Source organism: Propithecus coquereli, unplaced genomic scaffold (assembly GCF_000956105.1).
Source record: "Propithecus coquereli isolate 6110/MARCELLA unplaced genomic scaffold, Pcoq_1.0 Scaffold794, whole genome shotgun sequence".
Lineage (NCBI taxonomy): Eukaryota > Metazoa > Chordata > Mammalia > Primates > Indriidae > Propithecus > Propithecus coquereli.
In genome coordinates, this window is record NW_012154107.1 from 568,039 (window position 1) to 590,213 (window position 22,175).

The 22,175-nt window shown below is 63.0% G+C and overlaps 2 protein-coding genes across 2 annotated transcripts in view; both read left to right on the plus strand.

The window, feature by feature from the left end:
• CCDC40 (coiled-coil domain containing 40) overlaps window positions 1–5,541 on the plus strand; it is a 36,285-nt gene extending 30,744 nt beyond the window's left edge. The window contains exons 18-20 of the mRNA XM_012663074.1: window positions 1,996–2,184; window positions 4,098–4,256; window positions 5,293–5,541. Coding sequence (XP_012518528.1) covers window positions 1,996–2,184; window positions 4,098–4,256; window positions 5,293–5,541 — 597 coding nt within the window. The remainder of the gene's footprint in view (window positions 1–1,995; window positions 2,185–4,097; window positions 4,257–5,292) is intronic.
• A 3,973-nt stretch (window positions 5,542–9,514) lies between these two features.
• On the plus strand, window positions 9,515–20,714 carry GAA (glucosidase, alpha; acid). Its single transcript, XM_012663080.1, has 20 exons — window positions 9,515–9,597; window positions 10,012–10,606; window positions 11,214–11,359; window positions 12,368–12,533; window positions 12,611–12,707; window positions 13,064–13,183; window positions 13,257–13,375; window positions 13,458–13,589; window positions 14,506–14,616; window positions 15,247–15,360; window positions 15,464–15,548; window positions 16,509–16,626; window positions 17,121–17,254; window positions 17,362–17,513; window positions 17,655–17,803; window positions 18,182–18,323; window positions 18,738–18,887; window positions 19,333–19,497; window positions 19,699–19,851; window positions 20,193–20,714. The coding sequence occupies exons 2-20, from the start codon at window positions 10,046–10,048 to the stop codon at window positions 20,250–20,252; spliced, it is 2,874 nt and encodes a 957-aa protein (XP_012518534.1). The 5' UTR covers window positions 9,515–9,597; window positions 10,012–10,045; the 3' UTR covers window positions 20,253–20,714.
• The last annotated feature ends 1,461 nt before the right edge of the window (window positions 20,715–22,175 follow it).

Consider the following 22,175-nt stretch of genomic DNA (forward strand, 5'->3'; position numbering starts at 1 on the left):
AGTTACTTTTTGTGTGTGGTGCGAGTTGTGGATGGGGGTTAATTATTCTGCGTGTGGACGCCCACTCGCTTCGCCCCACCGGTCGGCAAGGCTGCTCTTTCCCCACTGCGCCACCTTCCGGCCGCGCTGAAACCGCTGGCGCATCCGCGTCGGTCTGTGCCGGGCTCTCTGCTCTGTTCCTCTGGCGCCTGTGGCCGTCCGCTCACCAGCTCTCCCCTCCTCATTTCTGCAACTCTGTACTTACAAGATGCCTCCAACTTTGTTTTTTTTCAAGATTGTTTTGTCTATTCTGTGTTTTTGCCTTTCCATAAAAATTTGAGAATCAGCTTATCCATTTCTGCCAAGCCCCTGTGGAGACCACGCTGGGATTGCGCTGACCCGCAGATCAGCTCGGGGACCTGACACCTTGGCGGTACTGCCTTTCCCAGGCCATGAACCGATGTGTGTCTCCATGTATTTGGATCTTATTTGATTTATTTGATTTCCCCTGTCAGTGTGTTTGGGTTTTAGCATCCAGGTCTTGCACATGTTTTTTTAAAATTTATACCTAAGTGTTTCATGGTTTTTGGTGCTATTATAAATAATATTTTTTATTTCAATTTCCCATTGTTCATTGATAGTATATAGAAATACAATTGATTTTTTTGTATATTGCCTTTTTTCTGTGGCTTTGCTAAATGCACTTGTTTGTTATCCGTCTTTATACTGTTTGGCAATCCACTGCGTGACAACAGCCACCTCTGCTATGTGGATTTGCGTTGCCGGGTTACCAGCAGGGAGTGGGCTCGTGTGTGTGTGTGTGTGTGTGTGTGTGTGTGTGTGTGTTGGTGTGTGTGGTGTGTGTGGTGCGTGTTGGTGTGTGTGATGTGTGTGGTGTGTGGTGCGTGTTGTGTGTGGTGTGTGGTGCGTGTTGGTGCGTGTTGGTGTGTGTGGTGCGTGTTGGTGTTCGCACGTGCTCACCCGGGGGCTGCGGTGCGCATATCCGGCTGACTCCCCGCCGTGCTTTCCTGCTTCCCGGCAGGGGCGGAGCTCTGCGCCGGGGTCACTGCCATCTTTGACACTCAGTAAGAGCAGGGCCTCCCGTGGGTCGCTGCCTTTCGCTCCGCGGAGTTTTAGTGTTTACGCCGTGGAAGGGTCAGCCTTCCTCCTCGCGGCTTCTGGGTTTCCTGAATTGAGGAAGAAGGTCCCCAGCTTGGCGCTACACACATACGTTCCCGCGTTCTTTGCAACCGTTTGCACGTACGTGGCGCGTGGTCCACCCGGAATTTCTGTTGGGCGTGGTGTGAATAGGGTCGCTCTCTGTTTCGTCCCAGCCAGGGCCACCGTGGGAGCCTGCTGTCTCACCGCACTGAACGGCCACACGGCTCACACGGTAGCCCCACGTGTGTCACCGCCACTCCACACTGTCCTTGCTCTGCGCTCCCTCTGGGCTGCTGGGACAACCACTTTGGCAACACCTGCAGCAATGCCAGAGCGTTTGATTATTGTCACTCTGTGACACGTTTTTAAACCTGGATAAGCTCCATCTCCTTCCACCATCCTTAACTTGGGGATTCCTGCCTGTTCCGTTTTTTTTTAAATCAACTCTGGACATAACTTGGAAAGTACAAAATATGCTTATCTGAAACCCGCAGTTGATGGGTTCTGCCAGGCGCGCATATCTACGTAGCCACTGTCATATTTCTGTGGCTCCAGGGAGTTCCCACAACCCAAGCCCCAGCCCCGGGCCTGCAGACCCTCCGCCAGCTTCTCCTGATGTCACTGTCTGATGAAACCACGGTGCATTTGTCAGAGCTAGGAGACTAACCTTGCTACGGTGCCAGTCAGATTTCCCCATAACGTCACTTCCAGACCCTGTTCCCCGGGCGGGGCAGCCCTCACTGTTTCCCTGCAGCACCTAAGACGGTGCGAGTGGAGGACGCCAGGGCCGCCCTGGCCACCCTCTGTGCAGCCGGCACCTCGGCCCCGCCCCAGCCCCTCTGTCCTGTGCCCCAGGTCAGGCACGGGCAGCTGCTGAAGCAGCAGGAGAAGATGATCCGCGACATGGAGCTGGCGGTCGCCCGCAGGGAGACCATCGTGACACAGGCCGAAGGCCAGGGCAAGACAGGCCCGAAGGTGCTCACCCGGACCGACTTCCACCACAAGCAGATTGAGCTGCGCCGGAAAATCGGGGACGTTCACAAGGTGGGGAGCAGTACGGCGGGAAAGAGGAGGTCTAAACAACCTGAGCTTCCTCTGTGACCCCAGGAATACTCCAGAAGGGTGTTCCTGCTCAGGCGCAATGTCTATTGTTGGAGGTGGGGTGTTGCTCTGGCGTCCACTGGTGTCCCTTGCATGTGGTCATTGTGCGGCACCACCCCCACCAGCTGGCCAGGGCTGTCCTCCCGATGAACCTGCCCCCACCCTGTCCCACGCTGTCCTTCCTCCCGCAAGCTGCAGTGGGTGCTGCTGGGCCGTGGCTGTGACAGAGGTGCCAGTGGGCGCTGTGGGGATGGGGGAGCCCCGCCTGGAGCCAGGAGAACCAACTTGCTCTGCGCTGGCAATGGGGCTGCCACACCCTCTGGGCCTCGACCTGGGGGACCTGTGACCCAGCTGGGTCGGGGGTGCAGGTGCGGTGGCTGTCAGAGGGGCCGTGTGCTCAGCAGGTGTTCTGGGCGCTGCTGACTGCCGCTGTTTCGGGGCCTGTCTTTGGGGGTTTGTCTTGGGATGAGTGGAACGCCCACACCCGGAGGGAGCTGCACAGGGCCACAGGCGGCCATATTCCCACCGCTTTCTGCTTAACCGAGTGGCATCGGAGAGGCAGGGTGTTGGAGGGAGAGCCACGCGGCCAGGCCCTGAGCTGGAGCTGGGGACTCCCCGAGAGCTCGTGTCCCTGTCCCCAAGGCAGTATTAACCAAGCATGAGGGGCATGGGAGAGGCCAAGCCAGTGCCACCCCATGTCCACCCCCCAGCCATCGCCAGGCCAGGGCTCAGACCTCCTCTGCTCGGCCGTGTGGCACTAGGGACAGCTGAGAGCACGGCCTCAGAACCCCACTATTCCACTCATGGCTGGGCAGACTGACCTCTCAGTGCCTTGGTTTACTGACCTTCAAAATAGGTACCCACCTTTTAGGGTCACCCAGAGAACTACATGGAGAGTGGGGAGATAGGCCCTTTGGGGTAGGTCCCATATAGGGAAAGGTTAGCAGTAAATGACAGACATGCTTGACCTGCTCATTTGGAAGTTACTGGAAGTTTCTGGAGAGAGGCAGAGAAGCCTCTTTTCAGTCCTTGTTGGCCATGGTGACCACTCCTGATGTCCACCCTTCCTCGGCCTCCTGTCCTGGCTCCCAGTCTCCCCTCACTGCCCTGCGTGCCTCCCGGTCCCCCGCCAGGACCCCCACACCCACCCCTCACCCAACATCTGCCCCACACAGCGCCCGAGGCCCCTGCCCCTGAGCCACGCCCGACACAACCACCACTGACACACAGATGGGTCCTTTCTCTGGACCCCGCCAGTCCCTCTCTGTCCTTCCGTGTCCGGCCAACTCTGAGTCACCGTTGTCTCTTCTCCCTCTCCACGCCTGGGCCCGTCAGCCACCAAACGCCACCAGGTTTTTCTTTCTCTTTTCCCCTGACGGTGGAACCCACACCAGGCTGATGGCGCTGGCCTCGTCCCCTTCCTGTCTGCCACAGATGCCCCTGAAGCCCGCGTCTGGCGGGGACTCTGCAGAGAGGCCTCGCCCCTCCTTCCCACGCTCCCCAGCCCACCTCTGCCCCGAGACCATGGCCCCTGCTCTTGGCGCACAGCTGTCCCCAGTCCCCATGTCCAAGCAGACAGACCCGCTGTAGGAGGAGGCCCCCAGAACCTCTCAGGCCCCCCGGGTCTCTCTCTAAGCCACACCTGCCTCAGGGGAGCAGTCTGCACCGTGGGCGCCTCGCGGGCTCGCACCGCTCCAGGTAACAGGTCCCCGAAGGGCGGTGACTCTGACTCCCCTTCAGGGATCCTCCTGGCGGCTGGCACAGAAGGCACCTGGCAGGTCCTCATGGCCCTACCCTTGTCTGTCCGCCAAGGAGCCAGGATGCAGGGGCCCAGCAGGGACCTGTTTACCTCCTAGGCCACCGAGGAGTGCACCAAAACCGTCCTGAAACTGGAGGAAGCACAAAGAAGCTCGAGCAGCGCCCTCCTGGAGAAGCAGAAGCAGCTGTCGATGATGCAGTCCGACCTGGACACGCTGGAAGCCGACCTCAGCCGGCTTACCGCCCTCAAGCAACAGGTAAACAAGCCCCAGGAGGTCACTAGGGCTAAAGGCACCTCGGTCATGTGTGTGCCACTCTCAGTGGGGCCTCTCCTGGCCCGGTGAAGCGCAGCTGAAACAGCACCGCGCACTGCCGCAGTCTGTGGCTCTGTGATTCGCTGATTCAACGAATACTGACCCTGTGCCTGTCACGGGCCAGGCCCCGTTCTGGGTGCCAGGGCTCCAGAGCAGAACAAAACAGACAAAAGCTCCTGACCCCCTGGAGGTTACATTCTGGGGGCAGGAGACGTGATAAACAGAATAAATAAAAAGAGAGGGTGTGTCAGATGGGGATAATGCTTTGGAGAGGAACGAAGCAGAGAAGGGGCGTCGGGAGGGCCGGGGGACCAAGGCCTTGGGCTGGGTCGTCTGGGAAAGCCACGCAGAGCTGACGGCATTTAGTCAAGACTCTGGGATGCAAGGTAGGGGCCGCCCCAGGCAGAGGGGATGGCCCAGCAAAGGCAGGCCCTGGGGGTGCGGGCAGAGGGTCATGACTTTGGGCTTTTCTCCGAGGGGAGGGCTTTGCCAGGAGGAGTAACGGGGGCTCCCGAGGGATCCTCCGGCTCTGGTATTGGGTGTGGCGGGTGGGGTCGAGGGTGGACACAGGACACTGTTTGAGGCCACCACGGTGCTGCAGGAGGATGGGGATGCAGGGACCAGGTGGCTGGTGAGAAGCTGCCGGATTCTGCACATACATAATCCAGAAGTCGCCCCGCTGGGATTTCCCGCTGGACTGGACGTGGTGTGGGCAGAAGAGAGGGCTTGAGCGTGACTCCAAGGTCCCAGCCTGGTCAACTGAGGCAGGCGAGAGAACAAGGGGCCGTGGGCATAGCAGGTGCCAGGAATGTCTTCTAGATGGCGGGGGGGACCAAGAGGCTCCAACCCAGTGGGCGGCGGCCTCACAGGTGCGCCCTCTCGGGGCGGTCTCCTCTCCTGGCATCCGAGTTTATGCGGGGGGCCGGCGGGGCCTCCTCCCAATCAGCATAGCCCGACACAGGGTCTCTTTCCCACTCAGAACCTCTCGGACATCGTGGCCCTGCAGACGCGCGCCAAGCACCTGCAGGCGGTGAAGGAGGGGAGGTACGTGTTCCTGTTTCGCTCCAAGCAGTCCCTGCAGCTGGAGCGCAGGCGCCTGGACGACCGGCTGGCCCTCATCGCCACCATCCTCCACCAAGTGCAGGACGAGTACCCTCAGTTCCAGAAGGCCCTGCGCAAGGTCAGCCAGAAGGTCGACAGCAAGCTCGAATCGCCGGGGCCATCGTAGAGAGCAGCCGGGACCCCCACCTTCCACGGCTGCCCCCACAAGAAAGAGATCCAGAAACCTGTTTGTTATGAGGGACTTAGAATCTTTTTGTGTTCCTATAAACCACGTGTGCCCTCCGCTCCACACCACTTAAGAGAAATAGATAAGCCAGCCTACCCGTAGGAATTGCTTCGTTACTCCGCAGTTTATCCAAAACCTGACTTTCCAACCAGCCGCTTTCCGGCGAGCCTCCGCTGGCGAAGGCCGTGCCTGGGACTGCAGACACACACGCCACGCTGGACCTCGCCGTCCAAATAACCCTTCTGTTTGTGAGGCCCCGGGGTCCACGCGAGCTCCTCGCACACTTGCTGGCCTGTGCCAGCACTACCCTGTCGGCGAGCAAAGGGTGGAAGCCGCGGTGCACCGGGCCAGTGGCCTCGGAGGCTGCTTCATCCCTCAGCGCCCCCTCTACCAGGAGACCTGAAAACCCACCAACTTTCCCCCGGTTTTTGCCATCACCACCCCCAGAAAACTCAGGTCCCTTCTCCTGCCCTCACGTCCAGTTTGAGTTAAATTCACATGCACAGCTTGCAGGAGAAAGTCAAGGACCCCAGACAGGTCATTTCTGGAAGCAGGTGACGGCTGCAGTAACAGCACACCACCCGGCAAACACTAGGAGACCACGCCCCGTCTGCCCATCTGTCTCTTCTTCACTATTTTTATTTTGAGATGGGGTCTGGCTGTTGCCCTGGGTGGTCTCGAACTCCTGGGCTCAAGGGACCCTCCTGCCTCGGCCTCCTGAGCAGCTGGGACTGCAGGTGCCACCAGGCAGGCCCGTCTTCCTTATGGACCCAGTGCTCTCTCGCCACACCCCTGCATTTCCGAATACTGTCCACCTACTGGCTTCACTGCAGTTTAAAGGAAAAATGTTCTATAAAATAATTTCGCTTTTTCAAACCTTTCAGCAGAAGAATTAAAAAAATCTTTTTCTCAATATGGGAGTCAGGCGTATTTATTCTAAAACATCGCAGAAATACAGAACTCGCAGCCAGGTGCAGGGGGAGGTCTTAAGCCCACCCAGAGGCCACAGCGCTGCATGTGTTGGCGCCTCCCCTCCGGGATTGTTCTGAGCATACCTTCCGTCTGGCAAGTTAAGATAAGACTTCATTCAGTTTTCGTGTCTCACTTCTAAAAGTGTGCTCATCTTAATGTAAGCACTTTCCCATTTTATGAAAAAATTCCTTATGTCAACGTCTTCAGAAACGTTGGTTTTATAGGTTATCACATGTTTTGATTATTTCTTTACAGAACAAATGTAAACTGCGGAGAGAATTTAAGGAGCTCCCAAATTCTGGCTGTTTTTAACCTCTCCACGCTGAGCACCTTTGTCTGCCTCTCCGGAGACGTCTCCGTTCTGCGGGCTGGATTGGCAGGACTGCGGCTTGGCCGGCGCTTACGAAGTCCTAATAGCTGCAGGGACAGGGACCGGGCCGGGACCGGGCCAGCAGGTGCCACGACCCACCTGTGACCCCAAAGGAACCAGGGACCGGGCCAGGACCCGGCCAGCAGGTGCCACAACCCACCTCTGACCCCAAGGAAACGGCAACGGCGCGACCCCGCAGGCGCCGGCGGGCCTCTCCCGGCAAAGTGCGCGCTCCTCTGGGACGCCTTCCCGGCCGGGCAGAGGCCCGGGTGGAGAAGCGGGGACCCGGGTCGGGCAGCGGGGTCCCGGGGAGCGGGGGACCCGGGTACGGCGGCAGGGCCGGAGTAGGAGTGGGACGCGGAGCCAGCGCCAGGATGCGCCGAAGGACCCGGCCTGCTCCGCCGGAGCCGCCGCGAGGGGGCGCAGCGGGGTCGCGCACTCTCGCCTAGGGCGCCTGCGCGGGCGGCCCCGTCACATGACCCCGCGGCCCCGCCCCGGCGCGCGCCCGGCTCGGAACCCAGAGTCCCCGCGGCGGGCCGGGCGCGCGTGCGCGGAGGTGAGCTGCGGGCCTGCGGGACCCGGGCAGACCTGCGGCGTCGGGCCCTGTCCAGCTGGGGCTGGGGCGGGGCGCCCGGTCGGTCGGTTGGCGGCTTCTCAGTTGGAGAAGTTGAGGAGGTTGTGGCCGAGGCCGCGCGGCGGGGGAGGGGGTCCCACCGGTGAGGCCCGGTAGGGTAGCGACCCCCCTCCCCCGTAGCAAGGGGGTCCCGGCAACGTCCAGATTCTCGTCCCTCCGCCCAGGGCTCAGCGAGGAGGGCTCTGTGCGTGCCGCATCTCACGGGGGAAAGGGGAAACTGAGGTACGGGGAGGGGGAGACACCTGACTTCTGCCCGGGCTGCCAGTGGCAACGCCCCAGAAGCGGGTTTGGACCCGCGGCGGGTCCGGCGTCCTCCCCGAGCGCGGAGCTGGAGCCCCTGACCTTGAGCCCTACCCATTTCTTTCCAGATTGCCAAGCTTGGCTGCAGCCGGGAGCGGGGCTCGGGCTGGAGGCGCCTGTTCCGCATTTCTAGGGTGTCTTCCCTCTTCTGAGGGACGTAGTGCTCAGTCCTGGTCATGTCCCCAGTGACCCCAGCCACCCCTGCAGTTTCTGAGAGGTGCCTGGGCCTGCCCCGGTCCTGAGTCTGAACCCCTGGAGTCGGGGAGGTCCACATCCCGAGTGTGGACCCCAGGACCAGCTCTGAGTTCCCTCTGCCCGTATTTGGTCTTTATCCCTCATTCCTGGCACAAAGCACCTGAAACCTTTGGAAGCTGCGTGGCGAGAGTGCCTGTGTTTGCTCGCGGATGGCTGTTGGCTGGGGGCACCTAGGAAGCTTCAGGGCAGGGACGGGAAGACCAAGGCCTGATTAGAGGGTTGGGACTCCCACCCCGACCCCACCCCCACCCCCACCCCCACCTCCACCTCCAGAGAGGGGTGAGGGGCTGGAGATTGAGGTCATCACCAGTGGCCAGTGTTTAATCCACTCTGCCTGCCCACTGGGAGCCCCCTTGGAAACCACTGAGCACGGGGCTCGGGGAGCTTCCAGGTTGGTGAACACTCGGGGTGCAGGGAGGGGGCACATCTGGAGAGGGCATGGAGGCGCTGCCGCCCGCCAGCGTTGCTTTATGTACCTCTTCCCTCTGGCTTTTCCTGAGTTGTGTCCCATGTCCTTTGTAACAAATCAGCAAATGTAAGACAAGCACTTTTCTGAGGTTATGGGAACTCCTGAATTTATAGCAGTCACCAGAAGTACAAGTGACAAGCTGGGACCTGGAACTGACATCTGAGTGGGGCAGTCTTGTGGGACTGAGCCCTTAACCATGGGGCTTGTGCTGAATCCAGGCAGGTGGTGTCAGAACTGAACTGAATTGCAGGACACCCAGCTGACTGGAGAGTGGAGGAAGAAAACCCCACAGATTTGGTGTTGCAAGTGTGAGTGTCACTGTGGAGCCCAAAGAGCCCTGATTTACCAGTGGCCCATGGTGGGACACAAGCTCTGCTGCCGGGCGGAACACTCCCCACCCACCCTTCTGTGACCAGGACAGATCAGACTCCTCAGGGCCCTGCGTTCCTGTCTGGTGTGTGCCTTTTTCCCCGTACCTAAGTGTTGGTGGCAGCCCTGAGCGTGTGTCTCACGACCTCCCGCTGCAGGGAGCTTCCTGCGCTCTGAAATCATCCCTGCAGCTGCTCTGAGGCCCATTCCTCAGAGACCAGACCCCTCTGATGTCCAGCTTTGGTTTGAGAACCCCCCATGGACACCCTCCCACAGCCTTGCCGCTAGGAACACTCGTTCTCCTTCCTTGGGGTCAGGCTTGCACCTGGAGGTGGCCCTCCCCGCCTGCCGGCTCCCTGCCATTCTCTCTCAGACAGACCAGAGGGGCTCCCTTGATAAAATCCTTGCGCGTCCCATCTGCTCTTGGGGTTGGAGTAATGCAATGTTCTTTATAAAATATTTAGAACATTCAGATACGCAAAACGAGGTAACAATCGCTTGTTAATCTGAACCTCACATCCTTGTATTGGTACTTGCGGGTCTCCAGGTACAGCTGCCATAGCGAGATCCTGTTGTCCCCGTGCGCCACAGGGCCAGGAGGGGCTCTGGTCTGCGAAGTCGTCAGAGGTCAGGCCCCTTCTGTTGTATGGCTTTGCCACCGTGTGCTGGTCCACAGGAAAGGGACTGAGGGAAGGTGGCGGGTCCCCCAAGCAGTTAGGGGTTGCCAGAATCACTTCCGCTGACACCCTGTTGGCCAAAAGTAATAACCGCAGTCACGACATTCATGCGGAAGTGAGGCTCCCTCCACCTGCTGTTGTGGCTTGTCCTTTTACTTGCCAACCCGCCTCGCTCGGTCTTTTTGTAGCATCTTAGAAGCCTTAGTGTGGTATTCTGCGGTCCCCTGTTTGGTGCTTCTCTCTCCCTGCCCCGCCTCCCCCAGCCTAAACAGGGCTGCCCCACCCTGCCTAGGGCTGCTCACCTGATCTCTGGGAGGGAGGGTGAGCTGCTTTGGGTGTTGAGCCTGGTCCCTTCTCCCCGCAGGCCTCCAGAGCTGTCCACGCTGCCGGCGGCCGCCATGGGCAGGCAGCCCCTGACCGTGGATGTGAGGTGGCCGCCGTGCACCCGTCCCCTGCTGGGGGTCTGCACCTTCATCTGCCTGGCCACCACTGCCCTCCTGGGGCACATCCTGCTCCGTGATTTCCTGGTGGTACCCCAAGAGTTGGGTGGCTTCTCCCCAGTCCTGGAGGAGACTCGCAGAGCTGCCCAGCAGGGAGCCAGCGGGCCAGGGCCCGGGCACGCCCAGCAGCACCCTGGCCGTCCCGCACCCACACAGTGCAACGTGCCCCCCAACAGCCGCTTCGACTGTGCCCCAGACAGGGCCATCACCCAGGAGCAGTGCGAGGCCCGCGGCTGCTGCTATGTCCCAGCAAGGCGGGACCCACGGGGCGCCCAGATGGGGCAGCCCTGGTGCTTTTTCCCACCCAACTACCCCAGTTACAAGCTGGAGAACCTGAGCTCCTCCGAAACGGGCTACACGGCCACCCTGACCCGCTCCACCCCCACCTTCTTCCCGAAGGACGTCCTGACCTTGCGGCTGGACGTGCTGATGGAGACAGAGAGCCGCCTGCACTTCACGGTGGGCAGGAGCGGGCTGGGCAGAGGACAGGGAGGGTGCGCGCCGGCAGGGACACGGGAGGGACACACAAGCACTTCACAAGGGGCGTGTGTTGCGCGACTGTGTGTGGAGCCCTTAGTGGGAGCTGAGGGGTGAGCAGACCCAGTGGCTCCCTCGGGGAGGTGGGGACACAGTGACAGGTGTTCGAGAAGGCAGGCTCAGGGCTCGTTCATCTTTATGAAATGGTAGATCAGGGAGAAGAAGGTTTTATTTGCTGCCAGACGTAGCAAATAAAAGTACTGATGCCCGGTACACCCGAATTCCAGGTAACCAAGGAATTTGTGTTTCAGTGTAAGGATGCAATGTTTGGGACACACTTATGCCAAAAAACTATTGGTTATTGATCTGAAGTTCAGAGTTACCAGATGTTCTGTATTTCACCTGGCAACCTGGTGGGGGGCCTTCTGGCTCTGTAGATGAGGACACCGAGGCTCAGAGAGGCTGAGCGACCCGCCCACGCTCACACGCTGCTGTGCAGCCGCACTAGGCCTCACCTGAGCGCTCGGAGCAGGCTGTGCTCTGGGCAGGGGGCGGGGGGCTACTCCTCCACCTCCCTCTCTCCTTCTAGATCAAAGATCCCGCTAACAGGCGCTACGAGGTGCCCTTGGAGACCCCTCGTGTGCACAGCCGGGCACTGTCCCCGCTCTACAGCGTGGAGTTCTCAGAGGAGCCCTTTGGGGTGGTCGTGCGCCGGAAGCTGGACGGCCGGGTGCTGTGAGTGCCTGGTCCCCGTGCCTCTACCTCAGTGGGGTCACCCTGCTTGCCACTGACCCCTGACCCCTCACTGTCCACCCTCCCCACGGGGGCCTCCTGGCTGTTCCTGGACCACCCCAGCACTTGCCCACCAGGGCCTCCACCTGACGCGCCCAGTTCTTGGTGTGGATTTTCCCCCGGGAAAGTCTGGCAACATCAGGAGACGTTTCTTTGCTGCCACAGCTCAGGGGTGCTACTGGCATCCAGTGGGCCGAGGCTGGGGGTGCCCAGGATGGCCCCACAGAGGGTGACCCGGCCCAAGATGTCAGTGATGCCAAGGCTGAGACACCCCGCTCAGTCTGAGGTGGTGCCCCCGCCCCAGGCGTTGTATTCTCGCCTGGTTTTATTATTTTATTTATCAAATACTGATACACCCCTTACCGTGCACTGAGTGTGTGGTCATTAACTCGTGTGATCCCCGTGACAACTCAGAAGTAGGTGCTGCTTCCATCCCCACGTTCCAGACAAGGACACTGAGGCACCGTGCAGCGAGGGGGCCTCGCTGTGCTCTGCGTCCCTCCAGGGCTCACGTCCCCATCTGATGGCGCGTGTTTGGGTCACTGCTGTCCTCCGCTGTGGCAGGAGTCCTTCCATTTCCCTCACTCCTGGCCGCCGCCGCTAGCCTGGGTTGCCCCACGGTGGGCCCCGGGCAGGCGTGCGTGAGAGAATGAGCAAATGCGTGGGCCGCGCCCTCGCCGTGCCCGGGTACTGGATGCACAAGCGTCCTGGGGTTTGCCGTGGACTCAGGCTCCGTGGCTGTGACACCCATCTGGGATGGCACGGGCCGGCGGGGCAGCATGCCTCCTCTGAATGTGCCCTCGGTGCGCTTCACGCCTGGGTTAGGGTGCTGGGCTCGTTGGACCTGGTGTGGCCGCCCGTCCCTGGGTCAGACGTCCGAGCTGGCCGGGCCCCTGCAGCCTCCTGGTGCTCTCTGGGAGGGTGCGAGGGAGCCTGGCCTCTGCCCTGCAGGCTCAACACCAGCGTGGCGCCCCTGTTCTTCGCCGACCAGTTTCTGCAGCTCTCCACCTCCCTGCCCTCCCAGTACCTCGTGGGCCTGGCCGAGCACCTCAGCCCCCTGATGCTCAGCACCAGCTGGGCCAAGGTCACCCTCTGGAACCGGGACATCGCCCCCACGGTACAGGAGCGGCGGCCACGGGGGTGGGTGCGGGGTCTGGGGTCACGGGCTGAGGTGCCGTCTCCTGTGTGTCACAGCCCAACGTGAACCTTTACGGGTCCCACCCTTTCTACCTGGCACTGGAGGATGGTGGGTTGGCGCACGGAGTGTTCCTCCTGAACAGCAACGCCATGGGTGAGCCGCCCGCCCTGGGCAGGGGGCCGGGCCTCCCTTCTCATCTGAGAAATGCGTCTGGTGGGCCGAGGCCTCTCCCAGCTCTGCCCATCTGTGCCCCTAAAGGGGTTCTGGGACCCCACCGCAGAGGTGAGCAGAGGCAGGAAGGAGCCTCAGGTCCTGCTGCTCCGTGTCCTTCTATCCTGCGCTGGTTCCACAGCCAGCTGGGCTTGGCACGGCTGCCCCCGCCCCACCCCGCCAGGCCACACCGGCTCCCCATGGGGCAGCCTCGTCTCTGCCTGTGGGTGGCCCGTCTTCAGGGTGCAGGGCTCTCTGGGTGGGGTGTCTGTCCCTGAGCCCCAGGGATGCTTCCCCAGACGTGGTCCTGCAGCCGAGCCCGGCCCTCAGCTGGAGGTCGACAGGCGGCATCCTGGATGTCTACGTCTTCCTGGGCCCGGATCCCAAGAGCGTGGTGCGGCAGTACCTGGACGTCGTGGGTACGGCCTGCTCCCGCCCCAGCGCCCGCCCCGCGCCCCCACCCCACCCTTCACCGGCCGGCTCCGCCCGCAGGGTACCCGTTCATGCCGCCGTACTGGGGCCTGGGCTTCCACCTGTGCCGCTGGGGCTACTCGTCCACCGCCATCACCCGCCAGGTGGTGGAGAACATGACCAAGGCCCACTTCCCGCTGGTGAGTGCGCGGGGCGGGCGGGGCGGCGGGGGCTGCTGGGCGCGGCTCCCAGGCCCCAGCAGCGGCTCCTGTGCTGCCGCAGGACGTCCAGTGGAATGATCTGGACTACATGGACTCCAGGAGGGACTTCACCTTCAACAAAGATGGCTTCAAGGACTTCCCGGCCCTGGTGCAGGCGCTGCACCAGGGCGGCCGGCGGTACATGATGATCGTGGTGAGTGCTTCTCCCATCCCTCCGTGTGGCGTCTTCCCTGCCGTGGCCGCTGGCAGCGACTTCTGAGGGTCTCTCTGATACGGAAGGAATATGGACAGGTTTACAGGCTTGGCCCCTGCTGTCCACGGAGGCTCAGGTCAAGGGTCCCTGGAAACATGTCTGTTTCTCAGGACTCTTCACTTACAGGTTACTTGAACTGCCTGAAAGCAAAAGGCAGGGACAAAATAAGCTGATGTCACCAGCACTGGAAAGTGCAGGACGTGGGGGCAGCAGGGACCGTGGAGGCTCCACGTGTCTCCTGGGCCTGCCTCGCCCTCAGGCAGCTCTGTCTTGTGGGAAGGAGGGAAGGAGGCACTTCCGTGAGCTCCCCAGGGCAGGACCTCTGGGTCACTTGGCACACAGAGCCTTCCCTGGTCCAGGGCTGGTCCAGCTGGAGTCCGGTGCCGGGCCCTCCGGCCAGAGGGGCGTGAGGGGAGCTGGGAAGACCAAGCGGTCACCACCACGGGGACCCCCTTTGGCAGAGGAGAGTCAAGTCAGTTGCCGAGAGGTCTGGAATTGTGCCGATGTCACATGTTTCTGTCACTGCTCTGACAGCTGCAGACTTAGTGGCCACTCAGAGCAGGGAGGGTGAACACAGACCTTTTCTTTTTACTTTTTTTTATTATGGAAGAAAAAATGATCACTTTAGAACCTTTGCGACACTCTAGGAAGCTTGAAGGAGGGTGGTGCTCATGTCCCAGTCTGTCCCCTCAGCCTCCCGGCTGCGCCAGGTGGACGTGTGCGTGTGCCGCATGGCCTCGTGCCCTGCTCTGCGCGTGCCGGCACTGCCTTGAGGGCCTTCCCCGCCTTCCCGGTGCCTGGTGCCGAGGCCCTGGGCCACGTCCTCCGCCCCCTGACTGGCTTCTCTCGCTCCCAGGATCCTGCCATCAGCAGCTCGGGCCCCCCCGGGGGCTACAGACCCTACGACGAGGGGCTGCGGAGGGGGGTTTTCATCACCAACGAGACTGGGCAGCCGCTGATCGGAAAGGTAGGTGGGGTCTGGGGACAAAAGGGCAGAAAGCAGAGGCCACCGGCCAGCCAGTGGGAACAGGACAGCTGTTTCAGGAAGAGGTCGCATTTCGGAAACTGTCATGTCTGGCGGGACAGATTGGGAGGGGCGCGTCACAGTCAGGGTGACGGTGGCTCCTGACAAGGAATGCCACCTTTCATTGTTCCATCTCGGGTCTGTGACTTCATGGGCGGTGGGGCCCAGCCAGCCATGAGCTCTGCAGACCCTCAGTGAGGCCATGGGGTCCTCCTTGTCCTTCCGGTCCCCTGGGGCCTTCCTGGGGGGAGCTCTACAGAGTTGCACCCTCCTCCCAGGGCGCAAGTGCGTGGGACTTGGTTCCAGGCTTGGACGAGGTCCTCCTCGTGACGTTTCTGGTTCTGCAGTCCAGCCCCTCCGGTGGACGTGTCGGGGTGGCCCCCTGTTCTCCCAGGGCTGGGGCCCCTCCCGCCCACGTCAGTGCCTGTGGGGAGAGACTCGCTCGTTGACCCCAGGGCTCGGTCTCTCGGGTTTGCCGACTGGGCGTTGATGAAGAGCGGGACGTGGCAGGGCCTCAGTGCGTGCTCTGGGGAGGGGCCGGCCCCCACCCACCACGCGCCTCTTGTCGTCCAGGTGTGGCCGGGACCCACCGCCTTCCCCGACTTCACCAACCCCAAGGCCCTGGACTGGTGGCAGGACATGGTGGCCGAGTTCCACGCCCAGGTGCCCTTTGACGGCATGTGGATTGTAAGAGCCCCACCCCACCCTGGGCATCCCCCTGGCCCCTGGGGACCAGCCCCACCCTCTGTGCTCTGGGCAGGGACACCCACCACCAGGGCTTCTCCTGCAGGACATGAACGAGCCTTCCAACTTCGTGAGGGGCTCTGAGGACGGCTGTCCCAGCAACGAGCTGGAAAACCCGCCCTACGTGCCGGGTGAGCCCCCACCTGCCTCCCCGAGTGCCGCCTGGGGGTTCATGGCTCAGAGCAGCATTTCCTGTGCCTGGTCTGGGAGGCTCAGAGCGCTAATTCCTGAGAAGCAGTGGGCAGCACCAGCCACAGGATCGGGGGGGCGGGGGGGCGGGAGGGAGGAGAACCCCAGGAGGAAGGTCAGGTCGGGAGACGCCAGCCAAGCGGCGCAGACATGGACAGGCAGGGGCGCAGCCTTGCTAAAGGAAATGGTGCTAGCAACATGCAGTGCAGCAGGCAGGGCAGACTCCGCTCAGGAACCCCTGATAAGTACGGGGACCCCTCAACCGGGTCTGGCACGGGGCAGAGATCGGGCCCAACTCCAAACGCCGAGGGGCAAGTGGGAATTTACAGCCAAGGAGCAGGTGGAGCGATGGGTGGAAAGTTACCAGGAGGGAAGTTGGGTCGGGGGATTCTGGCCAAACCAACCCAAAAGGACTCTTGCTGAGACAGGCCAGGGCGACCGCACATCCCCTGGGGGGTGGCCGAGCGTGGTCAGATATGGAGGATGGGGCTTCCCGCTAAGCTGACTCAACGGATTTTACAAGGACGTGCACAGAGGGGCCTAGGAGGAAGGTCAGGAGGCTGAGACTGAAGTGGCCAGGCAGAGAACCTTTGTCACCCCGCAGAGGTGGGGCTTCAGGGCCGGGTAAGCGGGCAGGGAACACCTGTGAGTCCAGGGACGGTGTGTGAGAAGCCGGAGGTTCGCAGAGGCCAGTCCTCGCGCCCAGCTCGAGCCTGTCTTTGGGAATAGTGGAGACTGCACAGGGGCATGTCCCAGTCCAAGGGTGACGCCGTAAGCGGAGGAGCGCCAGCCTGGCGGGGGAGTGGGAGCAGCTTCGGGAGGCACCTGGGGAGGGGTCCCTGGGGAGGGTGTGGTTAGACCCGCCGTGGCAGAGCTCCTCGGAAACCAGCCCCGTCTTCCAGGCGTGGTTGGTGGGACCCTCCAGGCGGCCACCATCTGTGCCTCCAGCCGCCAGTTCCTCTCTACGCACTACAACCTGCACAACCTCTACGGCCTGACCGAAGCCATTGCCTCCCACAGGTGAGGCCCTGCCCAGCCCGCTCAGCTCTGCGCTCGCAGCCTGCCCCACGCCAGGGCTGTGAAGAGGGGCCGGGCCTCTGCTGGGCCCTGGGCACGGCGGAAAGAGGAAGCCCAGACGGCCCCCGCTGCTCCCCCACTCCCTCCTGGCACCGCCGAGCTGGAGCTGGAGCTGGAGCTGTCCCTCCTGCCTCATGCCTGGCGCTTGCAGAGGGACCCAGGTGTTGCTAGACAGGGCAGTCTGCACCCACCAGGGTGTGTGACGCTGCAGGGCTGGGGGACGTGGCTCGTCCACAAGGGTAGTCAGGGCAGCCCAGGTAGCACTGATGAGCTCAGCAGACAGTGGCAGGGACCTTGCCGTCCTCCCCCTCCATCCTGTCTCATCCCGGACAGCTCCTGGTTCCCAGTTCCACCAGGTGCTCCACCCAGGCGGGTGGTGACAGGGTTGCTGGGTAGCCCCACTCGCTCGGCCCTCACAGTGTCCGCTGCCCGCCCAGGGCCCTGGTGAAGGCTCGAGGGACGCGTCCCTTTGTGATCTCCCGCTCGACTTTCGCCGGCCACGGCCGATACGCCGGCCACTGGACGGGGGACGTGTGGAGCAGCTGGGAGCAGCTTTCCTACTCCGTGCCAGGTGAGCGCCCGCCTGGAAGGGGCTGCCCAGCGGAGCACGTGCTCCTCTAGGGGGAGGCTGGCCCTGTTCCAGGCAGCCTGAGGCCCGGCCTGACTCTGCCCCCCCAGAAATCCTGCTGTTCAACCTGCTGGGGGTGCCCCTGGTCGGGGCTGACATCTGTGGCTTCCTGGGCAACACGTCGGAGGAGCTGTGCGTGCGCTGGACCCAGCTGGGCGCCTTCTACCCCTTCATGCGGAACCACAACGACCTGCACAGCCTGGTAGGGCCGGGTCCCACCCAGCGAGACCCTGCCCTGGGAAACCCCGTCCCCACACTGGTGGCCAGGGAGTGCCCAGGTCTGCGGGCTGGAGACTCCAGGGGACCAGTGGCCCCAGGGCTTCATTTTTTGCCCCGGCCGCAGCCCCAGGAGCCGTACAGGTTCAGCGAGCCGGCCCAGGAGGCCATGCGGAAGGCCCTCGCCCTGCGCTACGCGCTGCTCCCCTACCTCTACACGCTGTTCTACGAGGCCCACGTCGGCGGCGAGACCGTGGCCCGGCCCCTCTTCCTGGAGTGAGTGACCTGGCTGAGGGAGGGGTGGTCTGCGTGTGCCCGGGGGAGGGGGCTGACCACAAACCGGAAGTGAGTGAGCAACAGAGGGATGCCCAGGGCCGGCCCCTCCCCGATGCCGTTGGGCACGAGCCCCGACTCCTGCCTTGGGCACAGGCTGCCCGTGGTGTCGGACAGCGAGAGGGTCCTGCCGGCCTTGGTGCCGACTTCAGTCTGCTGCAGCCAGCCCTGCCTGGTAACCTGAGCCCCCCGATCCCCGAGCTCCCCAGACTGGAGCTCCTGCTTTGTGGGCCTCCCGGCGGGTGTGCATGCCGACCACAGACGGCCGTCTCTGCCCCAGCCCAGACCCCACGCCCACCTGCCTGTCCCTGCCACTTGAAGGTTCCCTGAGGACCCCCACACCTGGACCGTGGACCGCCAGCTCCTGTGGGGGGCGGCTCTTCTCATCACCCCAGTGCTGGAGGCCGGGAAGGCCGAAGTGACTGGCTACATCCCCTCGGGCACCTGGTACGACCTGCAGACGGTGAGTCCTGGGGACCCCGCACCAGGAGTCTGGGGAGACCAGGGCGGCCCTTCTCTCCTGTCCTGCGGCTGTGACCGGGTGGTGGAAAGGGGGCATCTCTGGATTCCTGGCATGTGCCAGGCCCTCACCTGGGGGCTCCGTGCACACGATCCGTCAGTTCCTCGCTGCATCTCCATTTTCCAGATGAGAAAACTAAGGCCCGAGTAGGTAATTTGCCTCCCGGGCTCTGTCCACACTGAGTGCCGGGAGGGTCCCTACAGTGAGCCCCGATCTGCCCAAGGTCACAGCCCAGCCCGTGTGCGCCAGGCCTGCTGGGCCTCCGCACGGAGCCGGGAAACAGGACGTGGCTCCCGAGGGCAGCGTGGGGTCTGCGGCACTGCCTGGGACCCTTCTGAAGGGGATGTGTCCTTCCAGGTGCCAGTAGAGGCCCTTGGCAGCCACCCACCTCCGCCTCCAGCACCCCCCAGGCCACCCGTCCACAGCCAGGGGCAGTGGGTGACGCTGCCAGCCCCGCTGGACACCATCAACATCCACCTCCAGGCAGGGCACGTCATCCCCCTGCAGGTACCCAGGCCGGGCACCGTGGTGCAGGGTGGACACCATGCTGCCGAGCCCAGAGGAGGCGCGGGGAGCTGGGGAGGGGAGAGGCTTGGGAGGGGCTTCTGAGGAGGGGCCGCCCCAGGTGGGAGGAGACCAAGGCGCTGTCAGCCAGCGTGGGAAGAGGCCACGGCCCCGCGAGGGCAGAGCGCAGCCGGCAGCCGCTCGGCAGGCCTACATGTGGGAGGCTGCGCCAGGGCCTGGCCTCCTGCGGCTGCGGGTGGCACTTGAAGTGGGGAGGGTCTCAGGCCCACCTGAGGGGCGTCAGCCAGGCGGTCAGCACGGGCACGCAGCCCCCCAGCAGTGGGCGTCCTGTGGATCCTGGTCTCCTGCAGCCCGGGACTGTCCCAGCCTAGCGTGCCCCCCGCCCCAGGCCTCCGTGTCCACGTCCCGCGTCCACCCCTTTGTCCAGGGCCCCAGCCTCACAACCACGGAGTCCCGCAAGCAGCCCATGGCCCTCGTTGTGGCCCTGACGGAGAGCGGGGAGGCGCGAGGGGAGCTGTTCTGGGACGACGGGGAGAGCCTGGGCGTGCTGGAGCGCGGGGACTACACGCTGGTCGCCTTCCGGGCCCGGAACGTAAGTCCAAGGACCCCCAGGCTCCCAGGGCGGGGCTGTCTCGGGGCGACCGCCCTGCTGTTTGAGGGGAGCCGCTCTGCCAGGCGGGCCGGGTAGCTCTGCCCTGGTCTGCACAGAGGGTGGCCAGTCCCTGATGCCGTCGCGAGTCCCCAGCCACCTGCTGTCACCTCCATGCTTTGTCTTTCTCTCTGTTCGGGCCAGAACACAGTTACGAATGAGCTGGTGCGCGTGAGCGGGGAGGGGGCTGGCCTGCAGCTGCGGAAGGTGACCGTCCTGGGGGTGGCCACGGCCCCTCAGCAGGTCCTCTCCAATGGCGTCCCTGTGTCTACCTTCACCTACAGCCCCGACACCAAGGCAAGAGGGCTCTCACTCCCCGGGGTGGGTGAGGGCGGGGGCACTGAGGCCTGGCAAGGGAAAGAGGGTCGTGGTCCTCGGGGAGCAGTGGGCAGGTCAGGCCACAGGAGCTGCGCCTGTCCTCTCCCTGCGACTGCCTTCAGGGTGACGCCAGCTGGGCTCAGGGAGGTGGCCGGTGGGTGCCAAGAGCCACAGTCCCCCACGCCGGCTGGGCAGGAACAGGACAGGCGGCCTCCCCAGGGCCGGACAGACCCACGCCCACATCCCCCCATCCGCCAAGTCCCAGCAGTCTTGCTCTTGTCGGGGGTTGTTAGGTTCAGGTTTTCTTCTTTCTTTTCCAGATTCTGGACGTCCCCGTCTCGCTGTCCATGGGGGAGCAATTTCTCATCAGTTGGTCTTAGCCGGTGGCAGCCGGGTGATCCTTATAGGGGAGGCTGATTTCCCCACGAGGCAGAGCCTGGCGCTCCCGGCGGCTGTGGACGTGCCTTGGGTCTCCCGAGCCTGGCGCCTGCTGTCCCCTGAATGCTCACGTTGCCCGTCCTGTCTACCTCCTGGGGTCGGGGTTTGAGCTTTGCCCCCCAGATCCCGCAGCTGCGGTGCGCTCCGGGGCTGCGCTGTCGGGTGTTGAAAGGCTCGTGTCCCCCAGCCCACCACCCGCTTTCTGTCCCTGACACCAGAGGAGGTGCTGGGGCGGGGAGTGAGGTCCAGCCGCGAGCCTGCTGTGACCCAGTGAGAGGACGGAGCTGTTGTCCCCACAGGCTCCCCCGGAAGCTGCCTGCCAGGCCTGGGATGAGCCTCGGGAGAATTCGCAGGCCCGGGCGACCCTTACTCTTTTAAGTGCAATTGTTTTTAATAAAGGGGCATTTGGGAGCCCTCCTCTGCTGGCTCTTCTGGGACTCAGGGCGGGGAGGGTGTACCCAACGGCTGGGCAACAGGCAGCCCCTCGACCGGCCCTGGACACTCCTGGGGGCGTGCCGTGCTCTGCCTCTCTGAAGCCAGCATCTTTCATCCTTCACGTCTCCGCCTCGCCCCACACTGTGTCACTCACATCTCCCGCGTGCCCCACGTCACGCAGGTCCCCACCTCGCCCATCTCAGGTGACTGGAGAAGGTCCACCTGGGCCTGGCCTCAGAGGCATAGGTGGGAGGTGTGGCCCCACCCCCGGGGCCGTGTGGCCCTGAGGACCTCAGAAGGGCCTCCCACGTGGACAGGGCCTTGGGCAGAGGCCAGTGGTCTGTCCCCAAGTGACGCCCTTGGCGGTGAGTTCGGCCCAGGTTCTCACCCACCCTGTGCCCTGGGGGAAGACACCCCGGGTCTCACGGCCCAGCCCCCGCACTCTCTTCCCAGCTGGGCCCCCAGAGCAAGGCCTGTTGCTGGGGACGAAATGCTCTTGGTCGAAGTTTGGGCCCGCGGCCAGGGCCAGCTTCACGCGTGTGACCCACGCAGGCCCACAGGGCCCGAGCTCAGAGGGCGCGGCTGGGTTTAACGGTCCACTGTCTCCATCTTGAAATTCTTGGTAACTTTTTAGCAAGGGGCCCTGCGAATTATGTAGTAGCCAGTCCTGGGGTGGAGATGTTTCTCCTCTCCTTTATACATTGGCATAAATTAACGGAAACGCTCTCTTTCCCCGACTGGTGGCGAATGGTCAGGAAGCCTGGGGCTGATGTTAGAAACCAGCTGGGAATCTTAGAGTGTCAGACATTAGGGGCCTGGTGTGGGGCCGGGGGTCCCTGGTGTTCTGAAGACGTCCACCCTCCTGCCCACTCGCAGGAGGGATCGGGGTGCCGTCCCAGGCAGCCCCAAGTGTGTCCAAGCTACTGGCAGCCCTCCGTGGTGCAAACCAGACACCACCAATCGACTGTGTCGCCTGCAGAGGAGCCCTCTAGTGGCCGCCGCGGGCCTCATCTCTGTTCTTCCTGACCCTGGAAGCCCACAGAGGAGCTAGAAGGCAGGGTCCCCTACGCCGCCTGCCCTTCCAGACCTGGTGGGGGCGGTGGCCAGAGGGAAAGCCAGGCAAGAGGCTCTAACTGGACAGGTGGGCCAGCTGCAGGGGCCTGGGGGTGTGGGTAGTGAAATGCAGCTCAAGCTAGCAGAGCTGCTGTGGCGTTGCTGCTCCCTCGGGCTCCCGAACAACTGCGTGTGACGTCAGGAACCAGCGAATGCCACAACAGTGATCCTAGCTGCGTCACCAGGCACGGGCGGTGGCAAGAGCAGACGGTCCAAGTGGGCAGAACTGGCGGGGGGCCCTGTTCTCCCAGTGCACTGGGCACCTGCTGCAGTTCTCCTTTCTTGTGACGTCTGTCTCGGTGTCGGGTACCGCGGCC

What these genes read in the sequence shown, in the direction of transcription:
- GAA (XM_012663080.1), top strand. Translation starts at nt 10,046, where the DNA reads ATGGGCAGGCAGCCCCTGACCGTGGATGTGAGGTGGCCGCCGTGCACC. An exon ending in CCAAGGCCCACTTCCCGCTG is followed by an intron (nt 13,376 to 13,457) that starts GTGAGTGCGCGG and finishes GTGCTGCCGCAG; the next exon opens with GACGTCCAGTGGAATGATCT. An exon ending in AAACCCGCCCTACGTGCCGG is followed by an intron (nt 15,549 to 16,508) that starts GTGAGCCCCCAC and finishes CCCGTCTTCCAG; the next exon opens with GCGTGGTTGGTGGGACCCTC.